The 21,299-nt window shown below is 36.9% G+C and overlaps 1 protein-coding gene and 1 long non-coding RNA gene across 2 annotated transcripts; both read right to left on the reverse strand.

Moving 5' to 3' along the window:
* Positions 1 to 12,805: 12,805 nt before the first annotated feature.
* On the reverse strand, positions 12,806 to 15,962 carry hsd17b10 (hydroxysteroid (17-beta) dehydrogenase 10). The gene is made up of 6 exons (XM_052593116.1): positions 15,874 to 15,962; positions 15,283 to 15,447; positions 14,985 to 15,149; positions 14,622 to 14,750; positions 14,307 to 14,415; positions 12,806 to 13,341 (listed from the first exon to the last, which is right to left on the reverse strand). Exons 1-6 carry the CDS (start codon positions 15,895 to 15,897, stop codon positions 13,151 to 13,153), a joined length of 783 nt encoding a protein of 260 aa, XP_052449076.1. The 5' UTR covers positions 15,898 to 15,962; the 3' UTR covers positions 12,806 to 13,150.
* A 3,245-nt stretch (positions 15,963 to 19,207) lies between these two features.
* Positions 19,208 to 21,183, reverse strand: LOC128011213 (uncharacterized). The gene is made up of 2 exons (XR_008182507.1): positions 20,336 to 21,183; positions 19,208 to 19,735 (listed from the first exon to the last, which is right to left on the reverse strand). It is a non-coding gene; the product is annotated as an uncharacterized LOC128011213 (long non-coding RNA).
* Between the last annotated feature and the right edge of the window lie 116 nt (positions 21,184 to 21,299).

Below are 21,299 nucleotides of genomic sequence, written 5' to 3' on the forward strand. Positions count from 1 at the left end.
AAGTAAATATTAACTCATGTCATGACCAGTTTCACAGGTAAACATGATTTCTTTAAGTGTCTTTGCGGAAGTAGCTGTAAGTAATGCCAGCATCTGTAGAGCTCTGTTCACACAGAGCTGAATTCAGCAGAATATTTGTTGCTTGAGCTATTACGTTGCTACAGGCACTACAGCATCATTCCTGCAGATTCCTACTGGTAACAACTTAACACCTCAAGTAACAAACATTTCTTACTGAGGAACTCCTGAGATAAACTATGAGTTTACATTCCACTCAGTGTCTTTATTGTAAACATGTCTCCTGTTCATTATATATGAGTTCATAGGGATGAGTGGGTAATCAATTGGTGCACAGTTTTTAGACTACAGTTCAAAAATGTGTGGTCAATATATATTTGTATAGGGGATTAACATATTTATTTATATGTAACAGTAAAGACATTTATAATGCTAAAAAATATTTCAACTTCAAATAAATGCTTGCATTCATCAAAGAATCCTGAAAAGATATTGCTTCCACAAAAATATGCTATTGAAAAGCACAACTATGTTCAACATTTATAATAAGAAATGTTTCTTGAACAGCATATTAAAGTGATTTCTAAATGATCATGTGACAATGAAGACAATGATTTACATTACAGGAATAAATTATATTTTAAAATATATTCCAATAGAAAACAGTTTTTTCATTTGAAATAATATGTCGCAATATTAATGTTCCACATTTTGTTAAATTCTTTGGTTTAATAAAACAGCCTTGGTGGGCATAAGAGAACTATTAAACTGTAGTTTATGTTGAATAATAGACTGAATATTATTTTAAGGATCTTGTTAGAAGGCATAATGGTGAGCAGGATAGTGATTTCAGTAACTTTCCAGATATTGGGTCATCTACTCTGAACCAAACCTGCAACCTCTGAAGTCATAGCCTACATCTACATCTTAAGTGTCTGCAATTTTAGATTGCCACACCATTTTTTTTTTTCTTGAAGCATAATCACAGAAAATCAAAACAGCATAAAGCACATTGGAGGTTGACTTACATATGGACATTTAATTTTACTCTGATTCCAGCCACTGGAATAAAAACTGGAGTATTTTGACATAGATCGAGCCCTCCGTGAGTGAGACCGGTAAGATGCAGCTATCTCATTGCAGGAGTTTTCAAAGAACATTAACAAGAGCGAGATAATGACCTCCCTGAGCTGTACTTCGTTTAAGACCGTTACAATTACATTAGCGCTGAATAGAAAAATGGGAGCCCTTTATCTTTAATTATCCTTTTAGTTGAGTGGATCATTCCACCAGCCAGATTGTTCAGGACTCAATTAGGATCTCGGCCAAGACATTAGCTGCCAATATGGACCTGCTTCACCCAGCGACCCGGGTTCATTATCTGCTAAACTGCATCCCAGTTCCTTTTTCAACATTGTTTTACAAACCAAGGGCATGGTTCTCCATTGTTCAGACATCATTAAATTCACTTCTGTCCAGCTTCTAGTGAACCTGTCTTTCAAAGAGCAAGAGGACAGGCGTTCATTTCATAGTTCAGTGCTTGGTGAGGGGCGATAGCTCTCTGGATGCCTCTGTCTGTCTTCATTCAGTGTTATGTATTCAGAGCAGTCATATAACGTGGTCTAATGTTCTATTCATACTCTTGAATACAGGATCACGCTGCCTCGTCATCTCATCGCCAGCGCTGACACAACCCGGATGACATGCGCTGTTGGTCAGGTGAGTTACTCTCTTAAAGAGTGCGTCCATGAACTCCATACATCGCATAATGAAGGAGAAGGAACTCAAAATGTCATCTGTCCAACTAAATCATTCACGTCACGGAGTACTGGTTGCAAATTTGACGTACAACCTTTGCCCTATATTGGCTGTAGTGATCCCATTAGAAACAATGCAACATTAAATGATAAATAAGGCCTTTTCAGACTGTGTGTGATTTCCAACAAGAAGAGCCAGTTCGACAAAGAAGACAGGAGATACGAGAGCTAATCTGTTCCCTCTCCTCAAAATGATTCATTCACTGAAGAACACTTGAAATGTGTAACAATCGTCCTGTTGCCACAGAGCTGGCTGTACAGTTGTGTGTAATTGACTGAATAGTTTCAGAAATAGTTTGCATGTAGAAGAACACCTGTTTTGCATTTATAATGTTTTGAGAGCTAATGCATATTAAAATGACAGAACATCTCAATCTCAAGTTATACATACTGTATCATATTGTTTTGGCTTTATTGTGACAGAGGAGATGCAAAAGCAGTACCTTGAATGACACTGATTTATGTCAAAGTTTAGCATGTATAATGCATTATAATGGGTAATGAAAGGGTATAATGCGTTGCTGTTATTCATATAAATACATTATATCTTGTCGTAAGTAATTATAACTCGATTTAAAATGCACAGTATAATAACAAATTGATAAGTGTTATAATATATTAACTGTGTTTACAATTATTCATGAGATTATAAGGTGCATTACAAGGCATAATTAATGCATTAAGACTGCTTTTAGAATGCATTATACATAAAGGCTTTAAGTGAAGTGTTACCAAAACAAAGATTTGTGAAGGTAGAATCTCGATATAATTTAATTAGAAATGTGCAAATACAGGCAACATTTGTTCATTACTAAACTGTCGATAATGAAGAACTGTAAAAAGAACTTTAACAAATGTGTACAGTTACACCATATATAAAATTTTATACTGTAGTGCATGTACTAGTGTATTACTAGTTTATAAAATAGCATAATTATGTTTGATTTAATTATTTAGATTTGTGATCATTTATGAACACACATTATAATCTACAGGTTCACCAAATGATTTGTTGATTAACCATTAAGATTTATATGTGAACTTATGCATGTGGAAAGTTAAATTAAAGTTAATATTAATAATATAAATATAACACGTGCAAATTTGAAAATTATATATATATATATATATATATATATATATATATATATATATATATATATATATAATTTAGGAGATTTTACCATGGGTATTTCTGACCTTAATGTACTTGTTGTAAACTTTAATCCACTATATTTATCTAGTAATTGTTTCAGGGCAGTTGAAGTGTGTCTACATGCATGTTCGAGTCGATCATGTTAGCCCTAAGTAAGCTGATGGCTGTTTTGAGGCTTACTGGCATGTCCTGTATCAGATTCCTCTTTTGCATAATTGAGCTTCTGTCTGAATAGATTTCAATATATTAAAATTGATTGGACACACAAGTGTTATGAACTAGAGCAAAAGTGTTTTATATTCAGCTGCAGGTTTTCGTGCCGGTCTCTAAGGTGATTATCAATGCCATCCGATATTATTATGAGTTTTGTTTCAGTTGAAATGTGTGGAAAAGACGTGCGAACACAGTTTGAGAAAAAAGGTGTGGCAGACAGATAGATGCATAGATAATTGAGTGGATCTCTGAGGGCAATTCAGGTGCAAAAGCGAAAGTATATAAATATGCTGAACTGTGATTCAGGATCAAGCCTTCAACCCCAGATCAGTAACTAATTCATCGGCGATGTGTCTTTGATATGAATCATGTAGATGGGTTTGAAAAATGCCTGTGTATAAACTGTACTTCAGCTATGACATTAGCCTCTGCATAATTTACCCTGAACTTTGGGAAGGGGGGGTTTGGTATTCCGAGCGTTGTGTAACAGACCAGCCGTAATGCATTTAATAGCAACTCTTACAGCCTGAGTTTCTTGCTCTCGAGGGGAAGTTTGAGAGAACTGCACCCTGCTGAAGGAATGGAAAGCATCTGAGTTTTGCTCTCCTTTGGGCTCTCTACATGAAACTGCTTTGCTAATGAAGTCTCGCAGACTACATCCCAGACTATCAAGATGCTTGCGTACTGTGGTAATGATGTCTTTGAAATACTAAGCAATTGGAGTTAGGCTGCTATGAATGGATAAAGACAGTTCATGCTCCATGGCACTGACTCGCAGCTGGAGATGAGTATCTGTAAGCTCTATTATTCGGCTGAAAAGGGTGGAAAACTTCAGCAGTTGTTGAAATTAAAAATGCATTTCTTTTCATGCAAGCCAGCAAGACACATTTATGCTGATACCTTCTCATTAACAAAGTTATGATTTTCAGTGTTCATTATCCAGCTGCACACGGTAATTGAATGGACATGGAAATATATTTTGCAGGTGGAAAATGATCCAGATTTTGCACGCATAAAAGGCCTTGGGAGGTGTATGCATGCATAATAATATTTATCTATCTATCATGTTTAAAGTGCAACATATAAGCATGCAACATATCCTGTAGCTCAAACAGTACACTATGCTGCAATGTTAAGGTCACAGGATTGATTTCCAGGGAATGCGTGAACTGCATATAATTTCGATGAAAGCGTCTTTCAAATATATGTTGTATTCGCACTTTTAAATGCAAAAGCACATTCTGTTATTTGTCTAGTGTGACTGAGATTTTAAAAGATTGCAAAAACTCTAGACACCATTAAATAAAATATTTTTTTACACTAAAAAAAAAATAAATTTTGAATTAGTCAGTGAATATTCCCTTGTCTGCCATTGGTTTAACAAAGAGATAGTCCCGCCTCCAACCTTATGCCACTGGTTGAGCCAGTATTGCCCCACAGCTGGATTCAAACAAAGCAATGCTTTGATAGCCATAGCATTTACAGACTTTGTATATCAAGCTGGCATATGAGAAAATAATTTTAAACTTTGAAACATTTTTAAGTTTTAGTTGTATGTCATGACAGATCTATGCTTCGGAGTTGATGGTTCAATCTCTCCTTAGGGTAGAGCAGACAGACATGCCTCACTATGTCTCATAATTGTTTCTCTCTGTGTCAGTTTTTTTCTTTCTTTCTGTTCTCTCAAACCCCATCTGAAGCTGGCATCTCTTTCCCAGTGGACCTGTCACCGGTGTGGCTGCCTGTTCACCATGTTAAAGTCAGCATGAAACGGAAATTGCAGTCGTCTTTCTTCCCTATATTGATGTATATCCGAGTGAAACAGCTTCTCATATGAGAAGACATGTTAGGTGGGACTTGTTTTGTCCATTGGGAACGGATTGGTTGGATCATTGTCAAGTGCTAATTGTTGCAATCTCCTGTGTGTGACAGGTTGCTGGAGGAGAGGAGAGGGTTATTGTCCCATCATCATCATGTTGATGCACACGTCATTAGAGATGAGATGTGTGAGGGGGAGGGAAAGTTATTATTTTTGATTAAAGATTATAAGGGCAAATGAATTAAGTACACAGATAAATCATTTACAATGAACACTGCAGCATATCATCAAAATGATGCATGCAGATAAATCATTTAAAATAAACACTGCAGTACTCAATAAAAAAAAGAACGATGTAAACTAATAAGGCATTTAAAATAAACACTGCAATATTTCACAAATAAATACATACACAAATATTTTATAGTAATCATTGCAATATTCAATAAAAATAAGGATGTGCATGAATTTATAATTTATAATAAACAATGAAATAGTTTTTATTTTTATTTTGTGACTTTTATAGAGATTTGAGCCTCAGGTATAAAAAATAATGATGTAAATGGATAAATAATTTGTAATAAACACTGAAATGTCCCAGAAAAAATATAAATTGTTTATTCTGGCTGCATGGTGATGTTTAAGGAATAGTTCAACTAAGAAATGTACTTACTCTCATGCCATCAAAGAAAAATTTATTCTTCATTTGAGTAGTTTTGAAGAAATTTAGCATTAAATGTAGCATGAAATTGCTCAACAATTGATCCTCTGCAGTGAATGGGTGCCATCACAATAACCCACAAGCGATCCACGAGACTCCAATCAATTAATGTCTTGTGAAGTGAAAAGCGTGTTTGTAAGAAACCAATCCATCATGAAGATGTTTTTTAACTTCAAACTGTGGCTTCTGGGTCCGTAATCCATAATAATGCTTCCTCCAGTGAAAAAAATCAATTCCCTTACTTCGAAATCCACTGACATATAACTGTTTTGAACTGGAGCAATGTTATGGATAAATGACTAGTATTTTAGCCGAAAGCAACAGTTTAAAAGTGAAAAACGTCTTAATGATGGACTCTCATTCTGACGGCACCCATTCACTGCAGAGGATCCATTGGTAAGCATGTGATGTAATGCTAAATATCTCCAAATCAGAAGAGACAAACTCATCTGCATCTTGGATGGCCTGAGGGTGAGTACATTTTCAGCAAATATTCATCTTTGGGTGAACTATTGCTATGATAAAGATTTGAGCATCACACAGATCAGATAAGATCCTCCAAATGAGAAGATAAGAAGTCAAATTATTATTTTTTTACCATTTTATTACTCGGTTTAAAAACGCTTTTTTGATAACATGATTTCTATGGTTTTCTACACATTGTCGTGTCTCAAAGTAGGTTGTAAAGAAATTACACCCACCACGGCAGCGTTGTGATGCCGATCCCTTTAGAGATCACTCCGCCGTGTTCAGGAGATGCATACTTCAGATGCAAAGCTTTTTCCGCAGCGGTATTGTGAGGATGTCAGTGTCTGACCCTCGTGAGAGGCTGTTACTGTGTTCTGATTAAATCGGATAACCTCTATCAGCTCTGTGGTCATGCTACAATGAAGAGCTGGATGAGGTCAGAAGTCAGTGTGTGTTGCTAAAGGAGCGCTGGATCTTCATCCCGCTCTCAAAGCTATGATTACAGGCTGTTTCAAAGGCCATCCAGAAAACAATATACTCACTAGCCTCTCAGGAACACAACTGGCTCTTAATGGTGCACTGAATGCCCAGTAAATATAAAAAGAATCCCATTGCTGGCAACATATATATAACAGAGTGGTATTAAAGTCACTGGAGGTGATTCTTTGTGGCCCTTGTATGTTTGTTATCCTGCGAGCTACAAGCACTCTAATCGACGTCCAAGCCATACAGAACATGTGTGTGTCGGAACAGACATGAATAATAGCTTTATTTGAGCATACACTTGTAAAGACCGAATGTTGTGGGAATATCTGTTCTGCCGTGGCTAGTTGGAGGCCTGCTGTGTTGATTTGTTTTCTCCAGCATCGGCAGCATTAGTGGATTCCCTCCTCTTTTCTCGAAGCCTCAAGTGGGCACAAATACACATACAGATACAGGATTACTGTCCCTCAGCACAAAGACTGCTACTGTAGCCTGCGCTCAACTGATAAAACCAACACAATGCCTCTAATAGGGCCCAGAAAGACACTGTATCCAATGTTTCAGACAAATGTATTTGTTTTCATAAAGGAAAAGACGTAAATGAGCAGTGTCAGGCTGGGTTACGGTATTGTTGGATGTGAAAGGTATTGTAAATGTGGGATTGAGCGATAATGCTCATATGCAAACCAGCCAATGGTCCTACACATCTGAGATCTTTGGGACTCTGTAGATTTAATGACTGGGAATCATCCTTACACTGTTTCTTTAGTGGGTGCAGTCGTCCCTTGAAGATTTCTGGGGTGTTGTTCTTGAGTTTTCCAAAGTTTGTTTGTTTTTCTGTGCTTTTGACGGAGGAGGGATCTTGTCGTCCTAAGTGCTCTCACGGCAGTATTCTCTGGAGATTAAGGATTGAGCGTCTCAGTGGGACGTCGCTGTGCCGTTTAATTACAAACACCCAATTCTGAAAGCTGTTTCTGCTCATGTGCTTTCTAATGACTCTCCAAGTATGATTCTTCTGACACATTTTTTATGCTAAAAATAAGCGTATGTTTCTTCATGCAGTATTTATTCATTATAACGCCATATAGAAGTTTGTTCTCACAAAGACTGCATTTATTTGCTCTAAAACACCGTCTTAACAGTTATATTGTAAAATATCACTATTTACAATAACTGTTTTGTATTGTAATATATTTTAAAATGTTTTTATTTTCACATGATCCTTCAGAAATCATTCTAATCATTAGCTGGTCAAGAAACATTTTCTTATTATCAATGATAAAACAGATGTGCTGCTTAATATTTTAAAGGTGATGTTTCTTTCAAGATGTTTTTTAACCTCTCTACTGTCACCCGTATGAGTTTACTTCACTATATATTACAAATGAATCCAAATCTAATCATGACAAATTATATATATATATATATATATATATATATATATATATATATATATATATATATATATATATATATATATATATATTGCAAAGGACTAAGACTCCTAAACAGATATGTATATATAGCTGTTCTTTGTTTAAAATTATGTGGGAACAATAATAGAAAAAAAAAGCTACATCATAACAGGAGTTCTGATCTTTGTCACGAAAAGTCTAATATATATATTAGTATATAGTACATTATATATTAATATATATATATTAGACTTATCTCAATTAAGACACCTATCTCAATTAAAACCTCAAAATGTGTCATGTAAAAGCCATTGTAAAATCAGACATTGCATAACCATGGAAATTAGTACTTCAAAATCATATTACAAAATGTATTTGTTCATCAATTAAAACAATTAATTAAAACAAGTTTGGATGGTGCATTTTTATGTCTATATTCAAAAATAGGGGTGATATTTAAAGAGCCACACAGATGGGAAATCAAAAATTACCTGTATTACAGTGTATGATGTAGCTGTCCATTAGTGTAAACAATGTGCAAATAATTAAACCAAAAAGTACACGATTTATAAAGTTATTGGCTTCTAAAGTAAGGGAAAGGACTCTGAATCGCTGAAACGAGTCGTTATAGATTTCAAATCTTTTGCCCATCTCTATGTACGTCACTAGGAACACTTTGCATAATAATCTCCGCCTACCGTCTTGGGAGAAACGGAACTCCACCCCCCACAAAGACGCTCTGTTTGGTGTGATAGCATCATGTCGAGGAGACAGTGTGTTTTTAATTGTAAAGGCAAGTTTGTTTTATTTTCACTGCCAAGGAATGAAGATCAGAAGAACCAATGGCTAAAATTCATTTTTACCACAATACCAGAGCAGTACAACAAATCCCTTTTGTTGTGTTCACAACATTTCACTGATGACTGCTTTTCTAATCTCGGTGAGTACAGCGGGATTTTCAAAGCGTTTGGCCATAAAAGATGGTTTATTACCAACTTTATTTAGAACAACGAGCATCTCCTAATCACAACGCGAAGTATGATTATGAAGTTATGTGTCTGTTTTCTCCCGAGCGTCTCATCAGTATGTGTGCTGTCTGCAGCCTGTCTGCGCTGATCGTCATTTACAAACACGTCATTAAAATGAAGTGTAACTCCATGAATACTCAACGAAGAGACATGAGAGAGATATCTATAGAGAGCTTGACATGTCTTCTTTAAAACTAAACAAGTGCTGCCGAAAATATTCTGTGATAAAGTAATCCATATGAAAACAACTTGATGTCCGTTTTTCATGTCTCACTTCATTATATCTAATGTGACCACGCCCCCGTGCTGAACGCGCTATTCAGATTCAAACTGAAGCGCGCAGCTTGAATACACCCACACAGAAGAAAAAGCAGCGAGACTGTTTAAGTTTTTTATTTTACTGTTTGCTTCGCGATGAGAGGAATAAGACATAATTCACCCCAAACAGATGCTAACGCATAGTTTACCGTGGAGGTGTGTGCGGAACAACCAATCAAAACTGACTATGTTAATTGACCAATCAGAACACAGTATGCTACTGAAAGGTGGGGTTTAAGGAAACTGAATCTTTTGAACAGCTTCGCGCGAACCGTTTGGGGATCTCTGAGATTTGAGGTAATTTTAAAATGATATTTTGACAAAATGACAACCTTGGATGGATTTAAACCTAATGTACAGGACTTATAAACAGTGATAGGAAGCTTAGAATTTTCATCTTACTGGCTCTTTAAAGGGTTAAATTAAAATACCAATATTTTTAACATCATGAACATAAATGTCATTACTGTCACTTTCAAATAATTTAATAATTCCTTGCCGAATGAAAGTAGTAATTTCTTTGAAAAAAAAAAATTCTTAACTAAATTTAAACTAAACTTTTGAGCAGTGGTGTTAATACATTGCATGAAAAAATGAAGCATATTTTTAGGATCATAATGATATGAGTTCATTTACCTCCAATTTCCCAATAACATAATGCAAAACCAGTATTATCTTCTTATACTGTCATGTGGAAATAACAAAGTAATAACAAAGTATCATATAAATTACAAAATTTTTATAATCTATTTGTGTATGTGTGAATTTTTCTAAAAGCATTATGGTAATAGAAGAGAAATTTTGATTAAGTGTCATTAGAAAAATAAAAATAATAAATAGGCTACATTAAATTAAACTTTTCTTTTCTCTGTTTTCTGAGGGTTACCCATCTGCACACAATATCACTAATAAACTGCTGATATCTCACTGATATATCTGAAGACGTGCATATGCATGTTTATGTTTTATTGAGGAAAAGAGGTCGGTTTGGCTGACCCAGATAAATGACAACCAGATCAAAATCTGTCCCCCTCTCCAACAGATTCCCAGCCTATATCACTTGTTTTTTCTTTAGACTACTTCAAGGAGCACACAGTAGGCTAGACATGAATTCTTGGGGATCTATGCTGATAAAATCATCATGAAGCACTGTATTTTCTATATCTTGAGGGATTTTCAGAGACAGCCTGTTATCCGGATAATGCATGTTCATGCTGTCGATGCACGTGTTTCTAAACGCAGATCAGGTTGTCGCATGCTTGTGCCGTCTGCCCTCTAGAGGTTCAGCATCAAGCGGTCTTGCGTTCTGATTACACCCAAACTCTCATATTTACACAGTCCGGGGGGGATTGTCCCGAGCACATTAATAATGCATATTGATGAATCGGTCTGTTAGTGTGCTCTGGAGTTGCTTTGGGAACAAGCACCAGGACGTCTCTTTCCTACACCCCTCAGTCTTTAACCTTGTCTTCACACAACCTCAGTTTGTCCTCTGCGGAAGCCAGAGCTCCACTGTTAATAGTGAAAGTAATTTTCCTGACAGTGCAGAGATCTATGGGATGATAGCAAGTGTCCATCAAAGCTGTCCTAACTCACGGCCCCCAGATAGATGCATGACATGATGGAGCAGACGTTGGGCAACACATCAGAGTGAAGTGAGACAACACAGTGACACTCAATAACCATCAGCCATGATTCAAACCACTTGCCTCAACCTGATGCTTCACTGCACACTCCACAAATGTATGTTTGACCCATTCCATATGGTTTGGAATATCAGAGTGTGCTGTGCATAGTAGAAAACATTTAAAACTTAATAATAATAATAAAGCAACATAGTAAAAAAATTGTAAACTGGATGGTAGAAAATATGAATCATCCTTGCATATTTCAAAACCAAATGGTAACTGTGAGAACTGTTAACCTCTGAAGTGTAATCGTGTTAATATGGCCCGTGTAGATTTTAGGGTGAACTGAAATGAATGACACCGAGATTACAGTGAAACTGCCACCCTGTGGACAGAAATCAGTCAGTGTGTGTGTGTGTTTGTGTGTGTCTAAAGCAGATTTACCAACATCAATCTGGGCTTACTTTAATTATGCACAATCTGTTCAGTAAAGGATTTAGCAGGACTTTTGTGCACAGCTGCCAATATTTTCCAGTTTTACTTTTTTTGGCTGGTGATGTTTCTTATGTGCTGTGTATTTAATACTTAAAAAGAGACAAAAATCCACAAAGATCTACAGATATAATTCTTTATCTGAAAGATGTACAAAATGCTATCTAACTTATCTAAAATAGCATTTACAAGTCTTTTAATGCTGTTGCAATTAAAGATCTTTGACCTTGTCAGTCACAGCATACTGTAGATCACATGCAAGTTGTATGAGCCTCCTGTCCTGATCGTCAAAACAAGCTCAATTCTGCCCTCTGTCGGTAGTTCTTCACGCAGACACAAAATGCTCTTAATATATCTTTAAAAAAAAGAACGTGACCCCGAAGTGCCGTTTTACAGCAAAGGGAAAAGAGAAGAATTTTGGAGCATCATATAGAGCATTGGTTCTCTTTTTAGAGCAGTAAAACGTTTCCTTAGTCAGTTTGTGTTGGCCTAGTATCTTTGCTACTTGTATGCTACTGTTAAATTTTTCTGTACCAAAAAATTTTTTTAAATGTATATTGTATTTTTACATTTGTTTGTAGTTTGCAGTTTTGTTCTAATTTTTAATGACAAAGTTATTCAACTGCAATAATTATATTTACATATATTGTTATTGTGAAATAAAATGACTTCCAAGGATGGAAAACTGTCTAAAAAGGGCTCATACAAAATAAGTATAAAAACATTTTGACAAGTGAACATTTTTCACCATCAGAATCTTACAAAGCAAATGAGAACAAAAATTACTTTAATTTTACTTTATCCTTTCAGCTAACTTGTTGCAAATAGTTCTATACACAAGCATAACATTCACACTGGCAAGCAGAAATGTTTAAATAAAATAATAATAATAAAAATAACAACAACTTTACATTCCACATTCTGTCATTTATTATTCAGTTTTGGTTTTGGTAAATTATCCAGATAACTTAGTCTGGTATTGTATCGAAGTCATAATTAACAGCAGATTTTATTTGAACTGTATGAATAAAATCTAAATTATGCTGAGGCCCGCTAGTGGGTCCCAGCACCCTGGTTGAGAACCACTGATATAATAGTGATATAATTGTCAGTAAAGTGGCAAATCCAAAACACTTCATATCGATCATCTTTCCTGAAGCTGTATTTAGTTAACTGTGGTGATTCATGAGCTCATCTACATCAGCAAATGTTAATGAAAACTCATCAAGTAATTTTTTACATATTTTATTTGACACAAAAAGATACACGGATACCAGAGACATTGTTTGACTCCTGTACAACTTTGATTGTATAAATGCATTTACTATGGAGACACATTAGTCATCAGTCATTAGTACCTCAGAGGCACAGAATTGCAGTCAGTATATGAATACAAGACAGACTCAAGTTGAAAAATCTACAAGATTTCCACTCTTTGGAGTTGGAAGCACTTTCTCTCAGATACAAAGTATCTTAACTTTATCCTGAAAATGCTTAGTGAGTTTAGGTCTTCAGTCACAGACTAGTTTTGGATATTTCAACTGGAGTTTCTCTACTCGGTTTCCTTTTTTCTTTCAGGGTTGCATGCGGATGGCTCCATCCAAGCGAATCACCTCGCCGTTGATCATGGGGTTCTCTGCTATTGCAGTCACAAGGTGTGCAAACTCAGCTGGATCTCCCAAACGTGACGGGAAGGGCACCTGTCTGGCCAGGAAGCTTCGCACTTTCTCAGGTAATCCTGCTAGAAGTGGCGTAGAGAACAGACCTGTAGGAAAAGAAAATGATATGGAGGATATACTTGAAAAGGTCTCAAAAAGAAGTGTTCAAACAATAGAGAAGTAGAGATGTACCCTGAAAATTTATAAAAATATGTGATGATTCAAGTTGGATGAGATGTTAATCTAATCGCAATACAATTCGTGGTGTTGTTTTATATGAATGTTTCTTCGTTGGCAACGATCTACAATCAGAAAAAGTTAAGATAATTTTTTATTTCCATCTTGCCTCTGTAAAATGTGTACTAAAGTAGTGTTTATAAGCACAGTGCTGTTTTGTTAACAGCAGTAACAAAGGAAATGCTGTCTCGCTGCTGTTCCATAAGCGCCACCTGCAGTCAGAGAGTGAATCTGCATTCTTGTTCAGACTGTCTGCTTTATGTGGTTTTATGATGCATAATTTCATAAAGATAAAATCAGAGCATTCTGTTTTCTACAAATGCATCTTCTGTACAAGTAGAAATTCCTGCTATTTCATGCATTCTGAGTTATCTACACTGTTAAAGAGTTCAATTCTCATGCTAAACATGGCCAAAGTTTCACAAAACGATTTAAACATGATGGAGTAATTCCAAATACACTCCTCCTGGGTTCGTATAAGTTTCAGAAAATGTTTTTTCAAGCATGGCTTTTCTTGTTTGGGCAATTCTCCTGTAAGAGTGCAAGGTGACCCCTTTAAAAAAATCCAAGTCAGGAAAGAGCCCATGCAAAGCCTTCATTTGTCAAGTTTTTATATGTGGATTTGTATTATTTATTTGATTTGTTTTTTTGTTTTTTGTCATTTGACAAAATAGATTTCAATTTCACAAAGAAATGTGCAAAAAATTAAATCACATCGCGAGCTGAGTGAATTGTTATTTCCCTATCAAACAATGAATTTTCATACAGCAATGATGGGACACAATGAAAAGCTCCTTCTGTTTAGAAACAAAATATGCATTTCAGAGACACTGACCTGGAGCGATGGTGACCACACGGATCCCCATTGGTGCAAGGTCTCGAGCAATAGGAAGTGTCATACCCACAATCCCACCTTTAGATGCAGAGTACGCAGCTTGACCCACCTTAAAAAGACATTTATTATTATTACCTGTAAAAAGAAAGTTGATTGAACAGCATTTATTTGAAATAAAAATTTTCTGTAGCATCATAAAGGCCTTTACTGTCACTTTTGATCAACTTAATGCAGCCTCAGTAAAATAATTGTAAAATAAATAAAAGACATCTAACAGACCCCAATCCTTTGAACGTTCGTGTATAGCTGATATACCTGTCCATCATAAGCAGCAACACTGGCTGTGTTGATGATACAGCCTCTGTGTCCATCCGCATCGGGCTCATTCTTTCCCATCTCCCCTACAGCCAGTCTGATCACATTAAAAGTTCCAGCGATGTTCACCTTTAACAGATTAAAAAAGAAATAATAATAAAAAAAAAAAACATTATATTAAATGCAATAACATGGCATCCCCCGTCTTCACATTTAACCAATCTCAAAAAGATGGATGCTTTAGAGAAATAATAGCAATAAATTTACAGTGAAAAAAGACAGCTGCTATAGGATATTTAAAATGGTCATCATTTGTAGAAATGAGGTTCAGGCAGCACTGTAAATAAATACAGTGAGGCTTACAGTGATAACACGAGTGAAGTCCTCCAGACTGTGAGGAAGGTCCTTCTTAAAGTTGTATGTTTTCACAGCCACAGCTATCCCAGCACAGTTCACTGCCAGGTCCACTTTGCCATACTTCTGCTTGGCCAAATCCACAGCCGATCTCACATCTGACTCTGACGTGACCTAAATTAAAAAACAAAAGCCCAATCAGAAGATAACAAATAGCTCATATTTCCAAGTCCAGCACTGCTGCCTAAAAGAGCAAGAAGAGAAAGTGGAAAATATCAAAAGGTCATTAACAATAAGTCTCACTCACATCAGTAGGGGCAAATGCACATCGGTCTCCGAGATCAGTGGCCACCTTGTGTCCATCTGAGCTGGGCAGGTCCAGGATCACAGCACTGGCCCCCTGACTGATGAGCCGCTCCACAGTGGCTCTGCCCAAACCAGAGGCCCCTCCTGTCACCAGACCCACCATACCCTGCCACACAGTTAGTCAGGTCAGTCACACTGGAACACAGCCTGCATGGAGCTTGGTAATGTTTCATTACACAACAAACACAATTCGGTCATGGTTCAACTGCAATATGCTGCAAAACAATGAGGTTTATGCCTACAGTACCGGAATTTAAGAATAATGTAATAAGTAAGAGCAAAGCTGGTTAATCGCCATCGTTTCTTATGTTTACATGTCTATCAATCACTCTCATAACTACACAGAAGTTCCACTGAATTAGTTAGCACTGCGGCTATAGCTTCAAAATATAGTGAGAAGAAGCTGAACACAACCACACAACGACGGGCAGACTAAAACGAGCTGCAAAGCAATCTTGAAATACTGAACTTCAGGACAGGTGACTTTTCTGAGCCAGTACATTTCCATTAATTCATTCACTTTGCCTCTCACCTTGACACTTCTGATGTTCGCCATGTTCACGCGCTGCAGCTGCTGCTATGGTACCAGTGGTGACGTCTCCGCGCGTGAGCGCTCTGCAGCCCAATCAGAAATATGAACAAAACAGCGCCCTTTAAGCCGATTGGCTACAGTTAACAACTTCACAGGAAGTCGCACGGCAGTCGGTGATCATTCAAAATTAACAGCGACCTACCTTATTGATCCGATAAAGGTCTCAAAACATTTCTACATTTGATTATTCGATTTTTGCAGTATTTCTCACTTTAATTCCACTGCCTCAAATATTAAATCACGGTATATTGTATTTTACTGTTGTTTCTAATTCGCACCTCTGTTAAGATTTAAGGGTTAGAGAAATAACCAGTGGTAGTTTGAGATGAAAATGGGGAACATTTAATGTTAATAAAATTCACAATTCATTTCGGAATCAGAATCAGAATTAGCTTTATTGCCAGGTATGTTTGCACATATGAGGAATTTGTTTAAGTGTCAGAAGCTGCAAAGTGCAGCAAAATGACAGGGACAAGACAGGACACAGATAAAAAGAATACTATAAAAATAGACAATGTACAAAAATAAATAATTATAGACAACTGAGTACAGGTATGATATGTGCAAATTTGAAATGTAAACAAGTATGACCTTAAATGGGTAAAGCACATGGTGTTGCGTGTACCAAGATTATTGTTAAAGGGATACTCCATCCCAATATGAAAATTTTGTCATTATTCACTTACCCCCATGACGTTCCAAACCTGTAAAAGTTGATGGCGTATGCTATTCTGTATCAGCTGTGCCACAAGGATATGTTTTTTTTAAAGTGTATTTACGCTTTGGTTTGAAAGCAGACAACGCATTTTGGCGCAGTGTGGAGCATACACCATCTGCGTACAGCTCAGATTTGCCGAAATGGTGCTACACTGATTTGGAGAGAGACAGAGGAGAGGAATTGTTGAATAAAGTCATTATTTTTGTTTTCTTCTTGTACAAAAACGTACTCTCGTCGCTTCATAAAGTTACGGTTGAATCACTGATGACAGATAGACTATACTGACAATACTTTTGATACTTTCCTGGACCTTGACACTGTAATTTATTTGGCAGTCTATGGGAAAGTCTCAAGCAGTTTTACCAGGGGGAGGCCAGGGGAGAGCTGAGCTTTTGTGCCTCCATTGGTTAAATAACAATTAGCCAATCATCATCGAGTGCTCTCTTTTCAATGAGAAAAGAAACCTAGCAAGGAAGGCTAGCCTCCTTTCTGGTATATCAACCAATCATCATAGAGACGTAAATTGTGTGATATTAGTTTGAACATCTCCCGTTACACTGATAATGTCCCAAGTACTTACAATGAGAAGCAATATTTAATATTTGATCGTCAACAGATTTTCCAAGCTGCCATTCAAACAGCATATATACAAATAAAAAATAAAGGCTTCATTAAATGCCACAACAGGCAGCTTTCTTTAATATTTTACATTTACATTGTCATTTTACAGATGGTTTTATCCAAAGCGACTTACAATTGGGGGGTACATAAAGCGATTCTTCTTAACGAGACAGTCACAGGAACTGCTTGTAATACCAAGTTTTAAACATTGTTTAAATAAGTACAAGCTAAAGAGAAGGAATAAATAAAATAAAAAGGGTGTTTTTTTATACGATGAAGTCAAGAAGTTTCGAAAGAGATGAGTTTTCAGGTACATCGAGGTGTCGCTCACAAACAGATCTCTTAATGCAAGCCACAACCAGTAGCCAATGCAAGGGGATAGAGAGAGGTGTAACATGGGCTCTTTTGGGTTAGTTGAAGACCAGTCGTGCCGCTGCATTCTGAATCATTTGTCGAGATTTGTGCTTGATGGAAATCAAGCCACAAGAGCATTGCAGTAGTCCAGCCTAGAAATTACTAGGGCCTGGACAAGAAGTTGTGCAGCATGCTCCATTAGAAAGGACCTGATCTTTCTGATTTTGTGCAATGAAAACCTGCGAGATCGAGCACTCTTTGCAATGTGGTCTTTGAAGGTCAGTTGGCCATCAAAGGTTGGTTGATGGGACCTAGTGATGTCATATATATGAGGAAGAGGAGGGGTCCAAGAACTGATCCATGAGGAACCCCAGTTTCCAGTTGATGTGCTTTGGATACCTCCCCTCCCCAAGCCACCCTGAAAGACCTATCAGTAAGATAGGATTCAAGCCAGTGAAGTGGAATCCCTGTGATGCCCAGTGATGAGAAGGCAGACAGAAGGATCTGATGATTGACAATGTCAAAAGCAGCAGCTAGATCCAGCAGAATAAGAACTGATGTCAATCCGCAAGGCTTCCGTGACTGACAGTAGCGCAGTCTCCGTTGAATGGCCACTTCTGAAATCTGACTGGTTAGCGTCCAGTTTGTTGTTATGTGAAAAAAACAATGATATCTGGTTGAAAACAACTCTTTTGAGGGTTTTTGCTATGAATGGAAGGAGATAGACAGGTCTGTAAGTGAAGTGTTTAATGTAGGTTTCTTGAGCAGTGGGGTTACCCAAGCCTGCTTGAATGCAGTGGGGAAGGTGGCAGTGAGAAGAGATGTGTTGATGAGTGCTGGAAAGAGTGAAGGAGAGATTGTTTTGGAGGATGTGTGAGGGGTTTGGGTCTAGAGGGCATGTTGTAGGATGGCTGGAGAGGAGGAATTTTGATACCTCTGCCTCAGTAAGGGGACAGAAGTAAAAGATGGGAGTTTTAGCAGTGGGTATGGTTGGTTTGAGGTCCTGAGTACTGATCATTCTGGCTTTGTTTCTGAAGAATGCAATTTTAACACAGACTTTTAAGAATGTTTGCTTCAAGTGATAAGACAGGCAAGTGAAGTTATATTGTCTTGCTGTATGTGTTGTTTTCTTTGTTTTTTGACTAAAATCCACCAAAAAGCCATCTTAAAGTGGTTAAGCAAAAAATAATAATAATTGGCAGGGATCCCCAGACAAATACAATTAATTATTAAATTAATAAAAAAAAAAAAATATTAAAAGTTTAAAACATTACAAATTTCAAAAAGTAATCAAATGTATTCATTTACATTACTTTAGTAAAAGTAATCGAAATAGTTACACTACTTATTACATTTTAGATAGAATAACTCGTTAACCTATTATGTTTCCAAAGTAACTTTGACAGACTCATACAAAACAAACATACATTACATAACTTCCTCCTTAAGATTGGCTAAAGGTTGCCTAAATACTCACCTTTGGATAATTGATTTTATAAGGCCAATTCAATTTAGTAATAGTAAAAATCACATAATATGGGTCCCTAAATCATTACTAATGAAGTGCATTTAAGAAGGAGACACACATGAGTCTATTTTAATTTACTTTTAGAAATTACAACAGATGTAAACAAACAAAATAATAACATAAGTTATCACACAAGATACATGTATAAACTGGCAGTGAACATAATCACATACCATAGCAATCTAGTTACAGCATATTGGATATAAACAGGGCAGTTTGAATTCTCACCACCATTTAAACATCCATAACCATTCCATAGTAAAGACCATATGAGCTAAATCAAGATCTTAGGTATTTTTTATTTGTGGGATAAGCTATAGTAATTTGCACAATGAGACAATCACCAATTATCTACTATTCATTTACACACTCAGACAGCAGACAGTGCAAAGATGCATAATATATTCAGCTATCCCACACATCCCATGTGAAGGTACGTCATCGTCATCTGATGTGAGGGAGCAGCTGTGAGAAAGACAGTAGGCTGTATAGTTATCTCCCAGATCTGATGTGATCCCAAACTATACAAACTACTACCTCATTCCACAGCCCCCAACCTAGCAGCCCCTCTGTCTGGTACCCTGCGGGAGGAGAAGAGAGGCACAAAGACATGTCAGTGCTCGAAAGAAAATGCTTATCTGTGCCATTCTTACTCTATATTTAATGAACCACCTTTGCAGTTGCTAATTTGATTTCTATAAATCCCACAGTGAAAGCTGTATGTCGTCATCATCCCTTTAACACAGTATTAACCTTCCTCAAACATCCACACCACGAGTGTGGGCAGATTTCTTGCAACACAACTCATCTTTTGAAATGTGAGTCATGATAAACCATGAACAACAAAGAGACTGCACAAAATGGATTAAGGATCTGGTGCTCTGCGGCATTTGATGTGATTAATGTGCCACTTACATGTGCTCATTATTGAAGCTTAAAGAGCACTGGCAAGAATCATGAATGCTGCATATTAAATATTGATTTACAATAATATATTATGCGTTACAATATATTCACACCTATATTTCACTGTATGACTGTGTCCCTTGTTATATGCATTATACAGTGCAATGCATTCGTAAAGATGATGCAAGAAAGGAAATAGCTTTGTCAATATGTATTAGGACCAAGTGAAATTAAGCAATCAATCAACCCCATATGGAAACGTTTTTCATACTTACAAAATAGTATATATGCAAACATGCGCTGTGGTCCCTTGAACATGCATCCCAGTTGGAAAATCCAGTTTAAGCTAGTAGCTGAGTCATATCATATTTTTACTGGGTTATTCTTGTTTGTTCCCAGACCAATGATGGTCTACCAGTTTGCACCAGCTAGAATAAAGCTGCCACCACTCATCGACCATCTTAAACTGTATTTTCCAGCAGGATTGTGCACATTTGAGCAATGCAAGACTCAAACATCTTTGCATCAAAATAATATGCATTAGAACTGAATGCCAGGGATGAAGATGACTGTCCACATGGTCTGTTGATAATTGCAAACTATCCATACTAGCTCAGTACTTAAGTCTTAGGAATCAACAGCTGGCAGAGGCATGATAATGCACGTCAGTCTAATGTGTTTGAATCACAAGAGGCGTTTCGACAGTCTAGTCGCCAGATTCACTTTATCACGGCAAGCATAGACACGCGTGCGATTATCAAATGTTTTATCAAAAAAATCGCAGCTTTACAAATCAGATCGACAGCTTAACTTGATTTACTTGATGGAGCCTTCTGTCGGCTAATACTTAAGAGGAAATTGTAGACAAGCATGCATGACCCACTCCTCTTTTTACATGACATTATGATCATATACTCAGATATTATATTTATGCTATCAAATACGAAAAATGGCGGTTGCCTCACTAGTTCGCCCGGTATGATCATCAATAAATGACATGCTAAACAAACCTAGTCGTCATATTGAATTGAAATGTGTCTAGGCAAAAGCAAGACAGAATGCAAATGTAGCGCCAGTGTTCATGGTGACTGCGGTAATGATATTTCAGAGAAGGACCGTGTTGTTTCGCTCACCTGAGACCGCGACTGTACACGATACCGCCATCTTACATCAGCAGCGAGCACAGATACACCAGCTCAGCTGCTGCAGGCTCGCAGATCGACCCCTGAGGTGACCTGC

The sequence above is a fragment of the Carassius gibelio genome, chromosome B23, assembly GCF_023724105.1.
Source record: "Carassius gibelio isolate Cgi1373 ecotype wild population from Czech Republic chromosome B23, carGib1.2-hapl.c, whole genome shotgun sequence".
Taxonomy (NCBI): domain Eukaryota; kingdom Metazoa; phylum Chordata; class Actinopteri; order Cypriniformes; family Cyprinidae; genus Carassius; species Carassius gibelio.